At 36.0% G+C, this 19909-nt stretch overlaps 1 protein-coding gene across 1 annotated transcript in view; it reads right to left on the bottom strand.

Annotated features, from left to right (window-relative positions):
• Window positions 1-19363, bottom strand: part of LOC136837582 (BAI1-associated protein 3-like) — a 571736-nt gene extending 552373 nt beyond the window's left edge. The window contains exon 1 of the mRNA XM_067102461.1: window positions 19248-19363. Coding sequence (XP_066958562.1) covers window positions 19248-19363 — 116 coding nt within the window. The remainder of the gene's footprint in view (window positions 1-19247) is intronic.
• Window positions 19364-19909: the final 546 nt, after the last annotated feature.

Raw genomic sequence — 19909 nt, 5'->3', positions numbered from 1 at the left:
AAAGTCATAAGTTGTCAAATTACATTCTCATCAAACGTAATGTCACATGAAAATATAAAATGATGTTGGTAATGTATACTGTAACAAAAATTTCTCATGAAAAAACATAAAAAACACATGACTAGATACATAACTGCATACCTTTGCATGTAAAATTCGGAAGCAGCCATAAACGAATTTGATGCGCAAGCATCTTTATATAATTCATGAGGTTGTGATGTAGCGCATATGTGCAAAGACTGAGGAAACTATAAACATCACTGCGGTAAATAAATCTATGCTGTTTTGGCAGTTTTTATGTAACAGGTATTAGGGTAGCCTACTTGACTTAGTGTTTTGCTTCCGCCTATAATCTTATTTCCTTAGTATCCAAACCATGAGGCCCCATGATAGTGACATCGTGACCTGAGATGATAATATCATCTCTAAAACCAGCTACTAATACAGAATTTTGTCGACAATGAAAATTATCATCTATTGAAGGACTGTATGTCATTACCTGGTCTGCAAAGATAATTGGGAGATTTGTGAAGGGTAGAGTCCTTATAACATAATTTAAAATAAAATATATAAGTATAAAAACAGTGTGCTGTGACAGATACCCAAGTTAATCAAAGAAGAATGTGACACCGGAAATCTTTTCATTGGGATGGCGTGCTTTTCTGATAATCCCGAGGTGCATCAAAGAAACACTACATGCATACCATGCTGCATAGTGACCCCGTATGTTGGCAATTCCTGTCAAGTTTTTTACACCTGACTTAGAAGATGAAGCAAAACACACACAACCAAGAAACTTAATGAACTTTATTTCATCTTGCCGATGCCAGTCCAACCAGTCAAGACCTGAGTTCGTTTGAGTATCATCTTAGTTTGTCCTCATGCCAGTCCTTCTGCTAAAAGCAACTATTTGGGGGGCAATCGTTGAAACTGAAAAGTTTCATTTCATACCACCAAACCATGGTTGAAATTTTGGTCATATGGATATTTTCCCTGGGAATTAGGACACAAATCACCATCTTATAGCTTTCTTGTGTCTTGCAGCATAAATGTGTTGGTTGTTTTATGTGTTGCATAAAACCTGTAAATCCTTTTATGTCCTGAGTTCTGAACAAGCAGCACAGACTAGATCCATAAGCGCTGCAATATCTTTGACATGGTTATGCCTCTACTAGGTCCCCTTCTGTCTTGAAATTCTTCGTGAGACACTTCTCCAAGACAAGACCTAAAATAGCTTTCCCAAAATATGTAAAATCATCGTATGGTATTGTGACCTTCCTACCTATCTATCTATTTCTAAAAACAAAATGAGAAAGAAAAGGCTTCATTTGCAATTAATTAACTTTTTGTAAATCTGCCACTTCTTCAAAATATAAAAATAATGATTCAAAAGAGCCCAATCAGTGATTTAAGAAACTCACGGACTGAGTTATGAAATTTAGGCTGTGAAGTTAAGCATTACCTTAAGAAGTAACAGTTTAAGACAGGCTGGACAGCAAGACTGAAGAGCCTAATTCTTTAGTAAAGTCTAAAGTGAACCAAGTGACGTGCACTGACTGCAATAACTCGTTACGGAAACCCTGTCTTTGGTCTTCTCAATCCACATGAACTGTACGGCGATCCCAGTCTCCTGCCCTGTTTCTTTGCAGATATAATTTCTGATTATCTGTCATATGAATATATTAAACCACACAAACTTGCACTGTTATTAATCATTTTCTCTAGGAATCCAATTGCTCTACTTGAACTGCAGGTGTGGCTGTCATCAAAATTGTTCTGAATGCATTAAAAAAACCTTGTGAAAAGAGATGGGTTTTGATCGTTTCTTCTTTCAATACTTAGATTACACATACCTGAGAACTTTTCTGGATGGCAGTAAACGCATACTGTGCTGGTGTCACATCTTTTGAGCAGGAATACTGGATTGGAATGTCAATGGATTTTACACCTTTCTCTATCAATTTGCCTTCTTTCATATGTATATTATTTTAATTTGACGATACCTCCCTGTTTTTAAATCATCTTAGTGCTCTAGCAGTATGCATACATTGTCATCTTGTAAGTTACAATCCCTACTTTTCTTGAAGGTTTTGAAGTGCATTTACACACCAAAATGTTTTATCATTTTCTGTTTCTTGATAAACATTCTTTCTTTGATGTAATATATTTTCATATTGTATCTGAGGGTTATCAGTGTAGTTTTTTCAGTATTATCTTTCATTTAAGAATATGCAACACTCTGGGAGGTGTTTGCCTTAATCTCATTTGTGCATTTTAGATTACCTCTCAATCTCTATATATATATATACAGTGTATATATATATATATATATATATATATATATATATATATATATATATATATATATATATATATATATATATATATATATATATATATATATATATATATATATATATATATATATATATATATAGTTATTTTCTTCGCGTTCCGACATAGATGTTGCTTGTCGATCACTGATTAAAGAGAAATCTTTCCAAAGCCAGTTTCATTCCATTCATTCTTTCCTTTTTGGCACAACCCTTCAATTGTTTCATGGAATGACTCTGCTCTAACGTCTGTGACATCAAAAGAGCATTTGACACCATCATATTGCGAAGCCTGGTGACAAAAGACTTTTGTTCAATGCTCCTGTTCTTTTACACCGCACAAATACTGTCCTTCACTGACGTAAAGGGCTATGTCCCCCACTGGCCTTGAACTGTTTTGCCCTGACAGCCCTCTACCAATCAATCTTGCAACGTGTTATCAGTCTTCATGCTACTTATAATGCAGTCAGTCTCCTCGTTCAATTGTTTTTACCATCGAGCCGTCTGTATTATGTAGGTAATGAAAACACTTCTCAATTATACATTTTCATAGCATGATTTCATTATGATATGTTCAAAAGAGGAAAGATACAAACTGCCACACTCTTTCATACATTTTATGCATAATCACAAATAAATAACTGAAGAAATAGTTTGTATCATGAAATCATTTCAATATCATCATAACTATATATCTTGTTAGGACTTTTGTAGTCTTTTCCAATAAATATAAATAAAACATTGTTTAAAATTTATTTTTGGTATGCTTTGTGCACTGGGATTGCTACAGAAATCAATTCACGTGATTTTTCCAGAAAGATATATTTTTTAACCTCTTGCCAATATCACACATTCAAAATGTTCTTCACTAAAATTAGAAAATGCTACAGCCAGCACGTTTTCCATCCCCAAGTGAGTTTTCCTTTTGACGCACTCACACACCCAACAATTTCGCTCAACTTTCCTACCGAAACCTCCCTTAATTCTGATAACTTCTTTCTTTTTACTCACAACGAACTTTTCGCACCAAGGTTATATATCTATTTTATCTTGATATTTTTTCACCTAGGATGGAATTGTCCCATTTCTTATGAGATTACAAAATTACAAGTGAATGTTCTTAATTGGATTTTAACTCAAATTGAATTAACTTCTGCCTTAAAACAAAATTTTTCGACCAAATTATTAAATATTTATCATAAAAATAGTACCATGTGTGCATGATCTAAAACGCCATTCAATAAATCTATTCTTTATAATTATCGGTAACTTTCTAACACCTGAACAAAATTATTTTGTGCTTCCAAACCTTCCCTGAAGAGTAAGCAAATATCCGAAAGGAGATCGAATAATAAAACGATAAAAACAGAACATGGAAAAGGACATTGCAAATGACTATTGCATCTGATGTATATGATTACTGATATATTTGCATGAGTATATATATATATATATATATATATATATATATATATATATATATATATATATATATATATATATATATATATATATATATATATATATATAAATGTCGTTTAATATCAATTCACGCTACTTCAGGAATATCCCCGATGGGGAATTATCAACGAAGGGGAATCTTTTAAGTGATAAATGGATATGTACCGCCGGGCCTCGATTCCTCGACACAGTACCTTTCAACTACTCCATTCGACGGTCAATGGTCCATTTATCACTTTAAAAATTCCCCTTCGGTGATAATTCCCCATCGGGGATATTCCCAAGTAGCATGAGTTGGATATTAAACGACATTTGTAGCTTCTTGATTGTATATAAACCACGGTGTGATAAAAATTTCATATATATATATATATATATATATATATATATATATATATATATATATATATATATATATATATATATATATATATATCAGAAATACAAAAGTACAGGAAAAGGACTAAACAACGCAATAGAAGATATAAAACAGAGGCTTAAAGCCAAAGCACATAAGATCCAATAGTACATGAACAGGAATAAAGGATACCAACAGAACAAACTCTTCAGAACCAACCAGAAAAGACTATACAGCTAACTAAGAGAGGAAGACAACCACCAGGAAATTCCTGAAGCCGAACCAAGTAAGAAGCTCTGGGAAAACGTATGGAGCAATCCAGTATCACACAACAAACATGCAATATGGCTCCAGGAAATCAAGGCAGAAGAAATGGGGAGAATAAAACAAAGAAAACCGAGATCACAACAGACACAGTCAGACACCAACTAAAGAAAATGCCCAACTGGAAAGCCCCAGGTCCCGAAGAAGTCCATGGATACTGGCTCAAAAACTTCAAGGCCCTATACCCACAAATAGCAGAACAACTCAAACATTGTATCACAAACCACCATGCGCCCAAATAGAAGACCACAGGGAGAACATCCTTAGTACAGAGAGACAAGAACAAGGGAAATATCACCTGCCTACCAATAATGTGGAAGTTACTAACAGTGAAAGGCTATACAACTACCTTGAGGATACAAACACCATCCCCCACCAACAGAAAGGCTGCAGGAGGAAGTGTAGGGGCACAAAAGACCAGCTCCTAATAGACAAATTGGTAATGAAGGAGAACCAACCTAAGCATGGCATGGATTAACTACAAGAAGCCTTCGACATGATACCGCACACGTGGGTAACAGAATGCCTGAAAATATATGGGGCAGAGGAAAACACCATCAGCTTCCTTAAAAATACAATGCGCAACTGGAATACAGTACTTACAAGCTCTAGGATAAGACTACCAGAGGTTAACATCAGGAAGGGATCTTTCAAGGCAACTCACTGTCCCCAATACTCTTCGTAGTAGCCATGATTCCCATGACAAACGTACTGCAGAAGATGGATACTGGGTGCCAACTCAAGAAACGAGGCAACAGAATTAACCATCTGATGTTCACGGACGACATCAAGCTGTATGGTAAGAGCATCAAGGAAATAGATACCCTAATCCAGACTGTAAGGATTGTATCTGGGGACATCAGGATGGAGTTTGGAATAGAAAAATGTACCTTGGTCAACATACAAAAAGGCAAAGTAACAAGGACTGAAGGGATAAAGCTATCAGACAGGAATACCATCAAACACATAGAGGAGACAGGATACAAATACCTGGGAACAATAAAAGGATGGTATATAAAACACCAAGAGATAAAGGGCACGATCAGGAAAGAATATATGCAGAGACTTAAGGCGATACTCAAGTCAAAACTCAAAGCCAGAAACATGACAAAAGCCATAAACATATGGGCAGTACCAGTAATCAGATACAGTGCAGGAGTAGTGGAGTGGACATAGACTGAACTCCGCAGCATAGACCAAAAAACTAGGAAACACATGACAATACACAAAGCACTATACCCAAAAGCAAATACAGACAGACTATACATAACACAAAAGGAAGGGGGGAGAGGGCAACTAAGCATAGAGGACTGTGTCAACATCGAGAGCAGAGCACTGGGGCAATATCTGAAAACCAGTGAAGATGAGTGGCTAAGGAGTGCATGGGAAGAAGGAATGATAAAAGTAGACGATGACCCAGAATATACAGAGACAGGAGAATGAAAAAACAGAACAGAGGAATGGCACAACAAACCAATGCACAGACAGTACGAGACAAACTAAAGAACTGGCCAGCAATGAAACATGGCAATGGCTAAGAGGGGAGAACTCAAGAAGGAAACAGAAGGAATGCTAACAGTGGCACAAGATCAGGTCCTTAGAACCAGATTATATCCAAAGAACAATAGATGGAAATAGCATCTGGCCCATATGCAGGAAGTGCAATATGAAAGAAGAGACCATAAACCACATAGCAAGAGAATGTCCAGTGCTTGAACAGAACCAGTACAAAAAGAGGCATGATTCAGTAGCAAAAGCCCTCCACTGGAGCCTGTGCAAGAAACACCAGCTAGCTTGCAGTAATAAGTGGTACGAACACCAACCTGAGGGAGTGATAGAAAATGATCAGGCAGAGATCCTCTGAGACTATGGTATCAGAACAGATAGGGTGATACGTGCCACATAGACAAGATGTGACTTTGATTGACAAAATCAAGAAGAAAGTAACACTCATTGATGTCACAATACCATGGGACACCAGAGTAGATGAGAAAGAAATAGGAAAAACTGATTCGTATCAAGACCTGAAAATCGAAATAGGAAGGATACAGAATATGCCAGTGGAAATTATAGCCATAATCATAGGAACACTAGGCACGATCCCAAGATCCCTGAAAAGGAATCTGGAAAAACTAGATGCCGTGGTAGCTCCAGGACTCATGCAGGAAAGTGTGCTACTAGAAGCAGCGCACAGAGTGAGAAAAGTGATGGACTCCTAAGGAGGCAGGATGCAACCCGGAACACCACACAACAACAACAAAAAAAAAACCACCCAGTCGAATAGAATGACTGTGATAAACCAAATAACAAATAATAAAAATAAAAATAATAATAATAATTATTATTATTATTATTATTATTATTATTATTATTATTATTATTATTATTATATGATGAGGTAAATTTCTCATTTCAGTCTAAACCCTTGTTTTAATTTCCTTGTAATTTTACTTATTTTTTATGTGCATCTTTTTTTCACTTTGTCTGCGCAGATGGAGAAGAAGAGACAAGAACTAGATTTATGTCTCGTACAAGGTTAATGGTGACCGATTTATGCTGTAGCGTTTTTCGTTAGAGGGAATCTGAATTTCTTTGCTTAGACCTGATAGAAAGGGATATATATATATATATATATATATATATATATATATATATATATATATATATATATATATATATATATATATATATATATATATATATATATATATATATATATATATATATATATATATATATACACCTTAGTTTTACCAGACCACTGAGCTGATTAACAGCTTTCCTAGGGCTGGCCCGAAGGATTAGACTTATTTTACGTGGCTAAGAACCAATAGGTTACTTAGCAACGGGACCTACAGCTTATTGTGGAATCCGAACCGCATTATAGCGAGAAATGAATTTCTATCACCAGAAATAAATTCCTCTAACTCTTCATCAGCCGGCCGGGGAATTGAACACCGCCCCATCGAGTGACATTCCGCAGCTCTACCGACTCATCCAACAAAGAGCTTGATAGAAAGGGAAAATATAGATAGATCGACAGATTGACAAAGAATGAAAGTGAGATAGGGGTAACATATATATGGAAGGGAAAAGGAGAAAAATATAAAAATATAAAAATAGATAAAGAAGAGAGAGAGAGAGAGAGTACAAAATTTAGCACAGACTTATTCAGTATCTATTCAGTTAAATGATGAGTCATACATTTCACTAACGAATTCTATTTACAGAGAATGCACATTTTGTATTGGATCTAATTATACGTCATACTAACATCCACAGATTCCTATGTACCGTAGTTAAATCTTACTGTAACACGATAGGATGAGAAGCTTCCGGCTTCTGACGTCAGAATTTCTTCACCTGGCTCTTCATGAAGATCAAGAAGCTTTGTAGTGACAAGCATATCCAAAATGTGAAGAAATCAACAAGTTAAAATTGTATAAACTGTGTTTATACAATTACATTTTATCTGGTAAAAAAAGCGACTTCTAGGTTCTTTATATATATATATATATATATATATATATATATATATATATATATATATATATATATATATATATATATATATATATATATATATATATATATATATATTAATATATATAAATTCAACATGCTATTTTAACCCACTTTCAAATGGACACATAAATAAAAGTTCCATGCCTTTTAGACTATAAGTGCTGAAACCCCAATCAACACTATTCTTCGACGGAAGGAACTGCAATAACACAGTTGCAATTGATTGCAACCCAATAACACAATCAGTGACGGTTGCACCGAGGATAACTATGTACCCTTTCATCTCAAGGGATACCCTTCTGACAAGGAGTCCTGTGTGTTCAATAAATTATGAATTTTTCATAATTATGAAAAGAAAAAAAGCTCACAGTATTTGAAATAACTGTTTATGACTCTTGGTTGTGACCTGGAAAGGCTTTTACTAATTTGCTGACAGCTTTTCATTTGTTTAGTGCATTAGCTTAGACGGCCTTAAGATATTACTACTGTCTTTACTACCTAATCCATAAATAGTCCTTTTATTGGATGTTACAGTACGAACAGGTGACTGCAGACTTGCGATATAGAGATACCAAATATTTCTAATCTTCGCAGCTCCGGAAAAAATAGCAAGGGTCAGAAAAAAATTTTGCATAAGCCACACAGAAGGTCGAAAAAACGGGGACACCTCTGAAGGGTGAAACTTTGTGCTATTTTATGTGCTATATTTTTATGTCGACGTAGTATCTTTGCGGATGAGCACAAGCTTAATAATACAGGGCCTGTTCCAAAGAGTGGCATATCTGCAGACTGCAGTAACTACAGGCCAATTTCTGTGCTTTCCCAAGTTGCCGAAAAACTTTTTTTAAGCAACTATATAAGTATGTGGAATCTAAAGAATTCTTAGCTGACAGTCAATATGTATATTGAAAGCAGTTAGGTACCGGCGATGCTCTCAGAGAACCTTGATAAAGGGCTTTAAGTGCACAGTAATTCAAATAGATTTTAATGCTGCTTTCGATTTAGTAAATCATAAGGCACTTATCTATAAACTTCAGAATCTTGGAGTGGGTGGATAAGTTTTAAGATTACTTCAAGATTTCCTTACAGGCAGGTAGCAGCGAGTTGCTGCTGATGAGATCTATAGTGAACCAAGACCTATTGTGTCAGGAGTTCCACAGGGTAGTGTTCTTGGTCCACTATTATTTTTGTTGTATACATGCAATATGGTTGATGGCCTGGAAAACAAGGTTGTTCAGTATGCTGATGATGCAACACTTGTGGGTGTAGTAAAGTCTTCACTTATGAGAAATGACGCTGCCCTCAACCTCAATCAGGACATGGGCCGGATCAGTGGATGGTGTAGTCGGTAGGGTATGGGTCTGAACTCCAGTAAAACAAAAAAACTATTGCTTAGCAGATCTCGTACAGATTTTTCACCCCATCCTCCCCTTCAGGAGGAAGGGACTTTGCTGGATGAGTCTGAAGTTTTAGTTATTTTAGGTTTAAATTTTGACTCACATCTTACTTTTGAGAAACATCTAATGAAAGTTTCAGCAAATGCCGCACGAAATTTAGGTAGTGTTCGTAGGACCTTATATATTTATAACAGTGATAAAATCAATGCAACCTGTTTTAGGTCATTTGTCTTTCCTTTACTAGAATAATGTTCTCTGGTGTGGATGTCTGCTTCTGCCAAAGATTTATCTCTTTTAGATAGAGTGGTTCGTGGTGGTAGGCTTCTGCTCCTTAATGTCAGTAGTTATGGCTTGGACCGTCGACGGATGGTCTCTTGCTTGTCACTTTTTCATGAGTTGTATCTTAATACAAATCTTTCACATTCATAATTGATCCCAACCAGATTCGATCCCCTCCTTTTCAGAGGTCTGTTGGCCGAGTTGGTAACTTCAGATTTCGATGAAAGAGTTAGCATTTCTGGTGATACCATTTCTCGCTATAATGCAGTAAATGTGCCCGTTGCTGTCCAACTTAGCCACGTAAAATAAGTCTAATCCTTCAGGCCAGCCCTTTTAATCAGCTCAGTGGTCCTTTATTCCTTTTACTTTTTCAGAGGTCACCGTTGGACTGTGGAACAGTCTCCCTGAAGATGTCGTGCAATTGGAACTTTACTACCCCAATGCTATTTTCCTTGCATTCTAATACATTTTTATCTATTTATTAACTTATTAATTTATTATTTTCTTTTTCACAAGTGAGATCTCTTCTTTCTGTATTTCCCTTTAACTTCTCTTACTTCCTAATGAGCACCATATTCTTTGGAAGCTTGAATTTAAAGTCAATGCCCCTGTGGGCTTGTTCCATATGAATATGGTTCATCTTCTGAATAATAATAATAATAATAATAATAATAATAATAATAATAATAATAATAATAATAATAATAATAACATGAGAATAGCATTACAAAACATTATGAGTACTTTAGATACACACACAGCTTATCAGCAGCGCGACAAACTACCCATGCCCCATTACAGGAAGTGCTCCCCTCACATTTACACTGCACACAGTCTCTTGCTTCGCGTACATCAAGTTCCTTTTCTCAGTCCCCCTCTCCTCCTCCCTTCCAAATTTTTAAATCATGCACCCTTTCCATCATCCTATCTTCCTGTATTCTCATGACGAGACCAAACCACTTGAAAACATACTGATCCATCTTTTAGGCAATGCTAACCACATTTTAGCACTACTTCGTTACATGTATATCCTAATACTCGTACTTTCGACTCCACATATATTACGTCGACAATCCACACCAAAAGCTTACATATCTTTACCCTTTATTTCTTATTGTTAACACAAATGCAGTTTCCATTGTGAAGAAAGCACCCAAAACACAGGCCACTTCACACACCTACGCCTCTTAGACATTCTGAGGCTCCAGCTAATATTTTACACGCATCCTGTAACCTCTCATGCTTCACCTAGATTGTGATTTAACTTTTTTCTCAGCATACCATCATTTGAAATATTTACTTAAAAACACTTAAAAGAATGTACTGCTTTTAGATTCTCATCATCCATACTAATATTCACTACTCCGTGTCCATGATGCCCATTTACCCTCATAACATTGCTCTTGCTCACAATTATTCCCCTTTGGCAAAACTTTCCATCTCATTCACTAATCTCTGTAGCGTATCTACGCTATCTTCAATTAGTAATATATCATCTGTACTCTAAGCCATTCCACACTACATCTACTGGCCTTTTGCTGACCGACTCCTCACATCACTCCATCCATAAGAATACTAAACAGCCACGATGGCACACCTTTGTTTCAGCAGCTCTTTAAAACCAAACCAAAAGCTGTAATATATGTTTTGTTTCTATCATAAATAACTGTATGCTTCTCTCCGTAATTCTATATCATACATCCTCAACATCCTCTACATTGCCTTTCTAACCAATCTATACTCTCACTGTTTAAACCCGCTGTCCTTCCTCTACAAGATCTATCATCTGTCTTATATTCCCAGTTAGCATCCTACCACACATCTCCCCTGTTTTATAAAGTTACGCTCATATCATTTTTATAGTCTCCTCCATCACCTTTTAGATCCTTTTTCTCATCCAGATATGCTTTATACACTTTGGTCAGGCACCAACCACATTTGTTCAGCAACTACACACCTCACTTGCAATCCCATCAATTCCAAGCATCTTTCCATTTTTCAGCTACTTGCACTCCTTGCATCTTCAAACCCAACTTTTACAAGCATTCTCTAACTTATTCATTAACCCAGACCTAGACTCCTTATTTTGAGAATCTTTCGCTCAGTAACATTCCACTTTCCATTTACTTCCACATAAGAACAACCTATTCTCCCAAAAGTTCTTGCTCACCTTCTCTTACCTTCTTTTCCTCTTTTATCTTCTTCAACCACTTAACCCATCCTTCAAGATGTGTGCACACGTTCCTCCCTTCTGTCTTGCAGTTGCAACTAAAATATCCCTTTCTTCTTCACTAAACCTCTCATCCCCTCACCCTCCTATGTATTTCCCAAATGCACAAACATTTCCCTTTGACTCCCATCCTGTAATTTCATGCACAAACTTTATAAGCTCCTCTATTTTCGATTTCCTTAAGCCTAGCTCATTTTTCATCCACCTGTTCCAAATTTACTCTCCCTCCTAATCATACCCAACTTGTCTTAAATACTTTTACAGCTATATTTTCCTACCTTCCTTTTCCATTCGATTTTCTCTCTTTCTTAACTTTTGCCTCAAGCAAACAATGTGATATCTTGCCAATCACCGTTCTTTTCACCACTACACCCATATTTCCATTGTTTAAACCAAAACTTCTTCCTCTGTCAGTTCTGTCATCTGTCTTACATTCTTAGTCAGTATCCAACCACACATATTTCCTGGTTTATTAAGTATCGAACCACACATATTTCAACTTTGAAATCATTTTCATTTTATAAAAACTCTTTTCCCCACCATTTTCTTACAAAAGGGTACTTGTATACACAATCATCAAGCACCTTTCCAAACATTACTCCAGAAGACTCTTTCCAATTAATTAAGGAACTCTTTATCACACACCTTGCATTTGTCATCTAGCACATCCACACTTTTATGCTCTCAAAACCCCAACAAGGCAAGAACTCAAACCCTCCCAAATTCTCTTTCACTCATTCTTTTTCAATACTCGCCCATCCACTCTCACTTTTGCAGATTTCACTCCCAACACACTTAATCGAAGCCATACAATTCTCAAACTATCACATCTGTACTCTTTTACGTATCCTAAGAGCTTCCTTGACACCACAGGTGCTACACCTCTCATAGCTACATTTTTCAGTTATTCGGAAGACAATCATCTTTTGTCCTTCCCATATCTGGACAAATTGTCCTTTCATCTTTGTCTCATTCCTGGCCACAACATCCAGCTACTTCTCTTTCAAGAAATCAGCTACCATATATTTCTCAACTGCACTCCCATGCATACGCAAAACCCCAAGATGCATCATCCTATAACTCTCTTGGTATTTGCAGATAAATACAAGATGTGGGCTAAGTCTTCTTACCCCAAAATCATTTGGTGACCTTCATACAGACAGGAAAGTCAGAACGCTATTATTTCCAAATGGCTTTCTCCACCACTAGGTTTACAGATTTCACTAGCCCCACTCTTATATCTCTCTGACTTGGGGTATAATATAACTGCACCCCAAATAAATGGCCATTCCTTGGGTAAACGTTTCACACAGCTTACTACCAACATGTTGGCACCCCACATCAAGGGAGCCAACTTAACATTTGTGATTGCCATTGGTCTCTAGAGACAGGCCCAGCTACCTTTCACGGTGCATTTCCTCCCCTCAGGGATTAACAACCTTCTGCCAGATACGCCTCTTCCTTGGGATATGGTGCATTTGTTTCCTAAGTCAATGCCACTTCCTAAGGAAGCATTGACTGGGTAGTTTAGTTGTCTAACACCAGAGAAAGTCAGATAAATGACTGACCTTACTATATATATGTATATAAATACACACACACACACATATATATATATATATATATATATATATATATATATGTGTGTGTGTGTGTGTGTGTGTGTGTGTGTGTGTGTGTGTGTGTGTGTGTGTGTGTGTGTGTGTGATGTCAAATTTCAGTAATGCTTTCCTTTCAATGTGCTTTTTGTTGGTCTTCATGCATTCATTTCCATCCTTTGTTCGTTTCACAAACTAATTCCATTTTGAATCTTCCTTTCTTGATTCATCAAGAGAGAGAGAGAGAGAGAGAGAGAGAGAGAGAGAGAGAGAGAGAGAGAGTCAGTTTTTAATGGATGCTCTGCAGGTCGGATGCTTTATCTGATTTATGCCTTATGCTCTTTTCATATAAACATTCTAGCTGATTTCTATTTTCCTGCTCTCTCCCTCTCTCCTCTGTCTCTCACATTTTTCATTTTTCTGTAGAACATGGCCACTATATATATATATATATATATATATATATATATATATATATATATATATATATATATATACATATATATATATATATATATATATATATATATATATATATATATATATATATATAGTACATATTATATGTATGTATGTATATATATATATATATATATATATATATATATATATATATATATATATATATATATATATATAATATATATACACTGACGACGTCATTCTATGTATAGTGGCAACGTTCTGCAGAAAAATGAAAAATGTGGAGAGACAGAGGAGAGAGAGAGCAGGAAAGTAGAAATCAGCTGGAATGCTAATATGAAATGAGAATAAGGCATAATTCAGATAAAGCATCCAACCTGCAGAGAATCCATTGAAAACGGACTCTCTCTCTCTCTCTCTCTCTCTCTCTCTCTCTCTCTCTCTCTCTCTCTCTCGCTCTCTCTGTGAATCGAGAAAGGAAGATTCAAAATGGAATCAGTTTATGAAACGAACAAAGGATGGAAATGAGTGTATGAAGACAAACAAAAAGCACGTTGAAAGGAAAGCATTACCGAAACTGGACAACACATTAATTTGTATTCCTTTGGTCCAGACGCAAACTTGTAAAAGGCTGAAGATATCACACATCAACTCATTATACATACTATTTCAACTTCAAGTGTATCCTTAAATAGTGAAGACAACAATGAAACAACCAAAGAGGATCTCTGCCATAGGCATACTGTAACTGCTTAATCGAGAATGAACTCAATGTGCAGAAAACTTCCTCATTACCCCCTCATTAATCTACAAACAAAAGTCTTATCAGCACTGCGTCAAACCTTTCTACACACACTGTCCCATTTACCTTTGTCGAGCATGTAATCTCGCAGTTCCGTAATTTCAAGGCCCTTTCTTCCCCCATATCACCGGCACTTCATACGTCTTCAACGCCTTGTTCTTAGCACTTTGGAATTACATTTTATCCACCAACCTATTCCCCTGTATTCCTTCCATGCAACCAACCCTCTCAAAACACTCTGATCCCTCCTTTCAACTTCATTAACCATTTTACCACTTCTACACATCTCATTTCTCACTCTTTCAACTTCTCTTGCGTCACACATACCACACACATATACCATAAGTCTCAGCAGCTTCAACCTGTTTTTTTTCATTTAACTCCATCATCTAACACTTCACTTCCACCAAGGACAGATGGTTAAAAAATTCATTCCTATATTCCAGTTTAGATTTATACACACTCCAAGTTTATTTGAAATATTTTGCACGTATCCTGTACCTTTTTGGCTTTGCCTGTTCTGTAATTTAACTGTTTTCTCATCCTATCATTAATCATTATACGCATTTGACACTATCTATAGAAACCAACAGTTTTCATTTCTCTATCATTCATGTTGACACTTCTTCCTACATTTTCCGTGTTTCCATTTATCATCATAACCTTACTGTAGTTCGCATTTCCTCTTATCTTTTCCCTTTTGCAAACACTTTAAAACTCTTCCACCTGTGTCTGTAACTTTTCTTCATTATCTCAAGTCAGCACTGACTCATAGTGCTCCATCAATGAAGATATTTAAATAACCTAGATAAAACAATTTGCGTTCTTCTATACATAATCTACCAGAAGCTTCCCCTCCATTACGAAACATTTTCATTACTGTTCAAGAAAATCTCTTTTACAGCATACATTCTCCGCACCATCCACATTACATGTCTAAAAACCCAATCATAAACTTTTTCTAGGACCATGTATGTCACATACAGCTTTCTTTCCTTAAAAGTTATACTTTGTACTCAATCATTTCATAAATAAAAGATATCTGCTTCCTTGTCTAACCCAACACTTTTCTTACCCTATCACTCCTACCAGTAGTTCTTATACACTCCTGCATTAAATTTCCCTCGATACCATATTAATTTACAACTATTTCTCTTACCCATTCCTTTGGAACCTTTCCCCTACTTAGAAATACTTTACACACCCTGGTTAGCAACTCAGTCACACGTTCACCGCCATAATGCAGCATTAGACTTGTTAACAGCCACTTAAACAAGAATTCTCAGCCTAACACTACCCTGCTCCACTTGCATTGATCAGCTGTGCCTATCTTCAGTCCTAGGTTAATTTATTCACCACCCTTTCCCTCAATATTTACTTCTTACCCTCCTAAACCTGCTGACTCTATGACCCCAGTCTTGTGTTTTGCAAACTCCTCGCAAACTTTTTCAACTTATGTACCTTTAATTCCAGTCCATTTTTTTTATGATATCCTCACTTCCATTTATGAAAACCAACTATTTTCCATCAACTTTGACATTTTAATCCCTTCTTTTCAAACTTCAAATTATATTTGGTAAAAAATTTGCTTCAACCAAATAATGATCAGATATGTCTAGCCATTTCTCTTCTCACCATCATATTCATCAACTTGTGCCTCCATTTCTCCTGTCCTATTATGCATCTATCAAAAGTTTATCCTCAGCATTTGCTCTTTCCCAAATATACTGTATATATAAATAAATATTCTCCTTTGGAAGTTATGATTTCCTAAAGTCAACTACCTTTCCCAACAATTCACATCTGCTCCACAAACTAAATATTCACCTGTTCTGCATTCATATCACCTAGCACAATCATCCTTTCATATGCTTGAAACACAAGCATGCAAATGTTTGGACTTACAAAAGTAAAAACTTTAACTATCATTCTCTTCCATTTCTGGACAAATAAACACTTTCAAAACTTATTCCTAAGCTTCAAAACTTATTCCTAAGCTTCATTTAACTAACTGTTACACTTTCACCTCACCCCAAAATTTTCTTGACAGTATGAGCTGTAGCATCCTCCCTGCTCTAAATGGTTCAGCTACCCAAGTCACGGTAGTTCTTTGTCATCCCCATACCTGCAGAGCCTTTTTCTCTTCTCCACCAAAATTATACACAGAAAAAATCCAAGAATTGGTATTCAATTTTTTCTACTTCTAGCTGTAAAAATACAAGGTATGGTCTGGAACAGCCATACCACCTGCCATTAACAAACATTCAAACCACACAAAAGAGCGAAAATGCAATTATTTTCAATTGCTAGTATCCCACAGAAATGTAGTGGGAGGAAGTCTTAATCTGCTTTGATTGTGGACCTTGTGATGGGGTCTACAATCTTCCACTAGTGGTACTCCACCTTAGGGCATATATATATATATAATATATATATATATATATATATATATATATATATATATATATATATATATATATATATATATATATATATATATATATATATATATATACATATATATATATATATATATATAATATATATATATATATATATATATATATATATATATATATATCTATATATATACATGTATACATTATACATATATATATATATATATATATATATAATATATATATACATATCTATCTAATATATATACATAATGTATATATATATATATATATACATATCTTATATATATTGCATATAAACATATATATATATATATATATGTATATATATATATATATATATGTGTGTGTGTGTGTATATGTGTATATATATATGTATATAAACAAATAGTGAGAGAGAGAGAGAGAGAGAGAGAGAGAGAGAGAAGAAATGAATGTTGGATATTACAGATAAGAAATTACTCATATCAGCTAGTTCATTTAAAACGATAACTTAACGGTAAATATTAAATGTCGAGACGTACACACTTACAAACATTCTTCTACATAAAAGCATGACCGAAATAAAGAGACAATAGTCTTTTAGTAAGAGTTTTTTTAATCTGAAGATTAAGGCAACCTATTTTGATCTGACATTTAATATTTTTGCTTGGTCGTATTATCCGTCCACCAGCAAGGGGATTAGGCTAATGTGCACTGAAAAATATTAGGAAAGATTTTTGCTTTTTTAGACTGTATCATTTATTCTCAACGGGAGAGCGGTGTCATGTTGCCGAAGTGACGGCTCCCAATATCTACTGAATATACACGGTCTCTGCTCTATTAAGTTTTCGATAGTTGTTTTCTTTATAATTATATATAGAAAGAATGCCGCTCCATACGGTGTCTTCTCGATTCTGAGTTAGCATCTTGGTGCTGACATGTATTAATCACTGCTGGGACATATTACATCCAAGTAACATAACAACAAGTCAACAGAGTGTATATATATATGTGTATATATATATAGATATATATATATATATATATATATATATATATATATATATATATATATATATATATATATATATATGTGTATACCCATATGTATGAGTATATATACACACACATATATATATATATATATATATATATATATATATATATATATATATATATATATATATATATAAGAATGATATTCTTTAATATTCTTATAATTCCAATGCTTGGGAAGATAATATGCATGATAGTATAACGAGGCGGCGAGTAAGAGGCAGAGTCAAGAACTCTTGCTAGCGTAAAAGTAGCATTTGATATTTGGGAAAAACAGAGGGATATCTATATACAGTGTCAGATGGGTTTTCTCACACCTGAAGAATGGTTAACAATTCTATATATAAATTAAGAAGAGATTTCAAATACATATGGTGGAAAGCTAGCAGTGCCTGTCATACATTAGTAATTACAGTTCTAATAATGACTTAAAGTAGCTTCTGAAAATTGCATAAAAGATCGCTTGAATCAGGAGCACTGGATCTGTGTTTCTTGAGAGTACTCGGTGTGTCACATAGATTTCTGTCTTGAAGGAGGATGCCTTGAGGGTTGCAGCGACAGATCGGGACCTCACAGTACTCCGCCCACTGAAAATAAGCCTAGGGGAGTGGGTTGCAGTCTGGGATGTACGCTGGTTTTAATCTGTCGGTGGAGGCCAACTGATGTGCTTTCTCTCTCCGTTGCAGTATGCGGTGTGGTCCTGGTAGGCTGGAGAGAGGGGGGGCTTGTTTGTGTCTATTCTTATGAATGCATACTTTGCTCTTTTAAGGTCTTCAGGGATGTATTCTTTTCTTGCTATGCTGCATGTTGTTTTTGTTGGCATGATATTTTCCAATGCTCTACAGATGTCTAGAAGAGTCATGGGTTCTGTCAGGTTTTGAAAAACATCTGCCGGAATTGCCAATGCTTGCCTATAGTGTGCTTCTGCCTGCAATCCGTTAAATGCTGCATGCAGGGCTGTTCTTAGTCCCAGCAAGACCCACGGTAATTCCTTTCTCCAACTCCCACCTTGACATCTGGCAGTGAGTGCTGATTTGAAGGAGCAGTGCAGACGCTCACCATGTCGTTTGCTTCTGGGTCGTATGCTGTTGTGTGAATGAGTTTTGTCCTGAGACTGGCAGCAAGGGCGCTCCATAAGGTGGAGGTGAAGTTGGCTCCTCTTGCTTGTTATGCATTGTGGTACTCCATGCCTGCTGACCTAGCCTATTAGTGCTTTCACACAACTATCTTCTCTCTGCTGTCTAACTGATATTGCTTCTGGCCATCTGGCATTTCTGTTGATGATCATGAAGAGAAACCTGTACCCCTTGGAAGGGGGCAGGGGTCCCACAACGTTGATGTGGATGTGGGCCAATCATAGCCGTGTTGTTTGGAACTCTCCTATCCCCATTTCTGTGTGCCTTGTTATTTTTGATGTTTGGCATGGGAGGCATTCTCTCGCCCACTTTTTGATGTCTGCCTTCATTCCCCATCAGATGTACTGCTCTGACAAGGTTCAGGTGATGGATATGCCCGATGGGTGGGACAGGTTGTGGACAAGGTTGAAGACTTTCTTTCTCAACCCTAACAGCAGGTATGGGTGAGGGTGTCCAGTGCTCATCTTGTAGGCAATGGTCATCTCTCTATCATTGATGGATAGGTCATTTGGCTACTGTAGGTCCATGTCATACTTCTGAGCTGATGCTATTTCGGGATATGATATCTGATGGTGCAGGAGTGTT

Source organism: Macrobrachium rosenbergii, chromosome 4 (genome assembly GCF_040412425.1).
Source record: "Macrobrachium rosenbergii isolate ZJJX-2024 chromosome 4, ASM4041242v1, whole genome shotgun sequence".
NCBI lineage: Eukaryota > Metazoa > Arthropoda > Malacostraca > Decapoda > Palaemonidae > Macrobrachium > Macrobrachium rosenbergii.
Note: the sequence above shows the minus strand (reverse complement) of the source record. Positions and strands in the feature narration are given on the sequence as shown.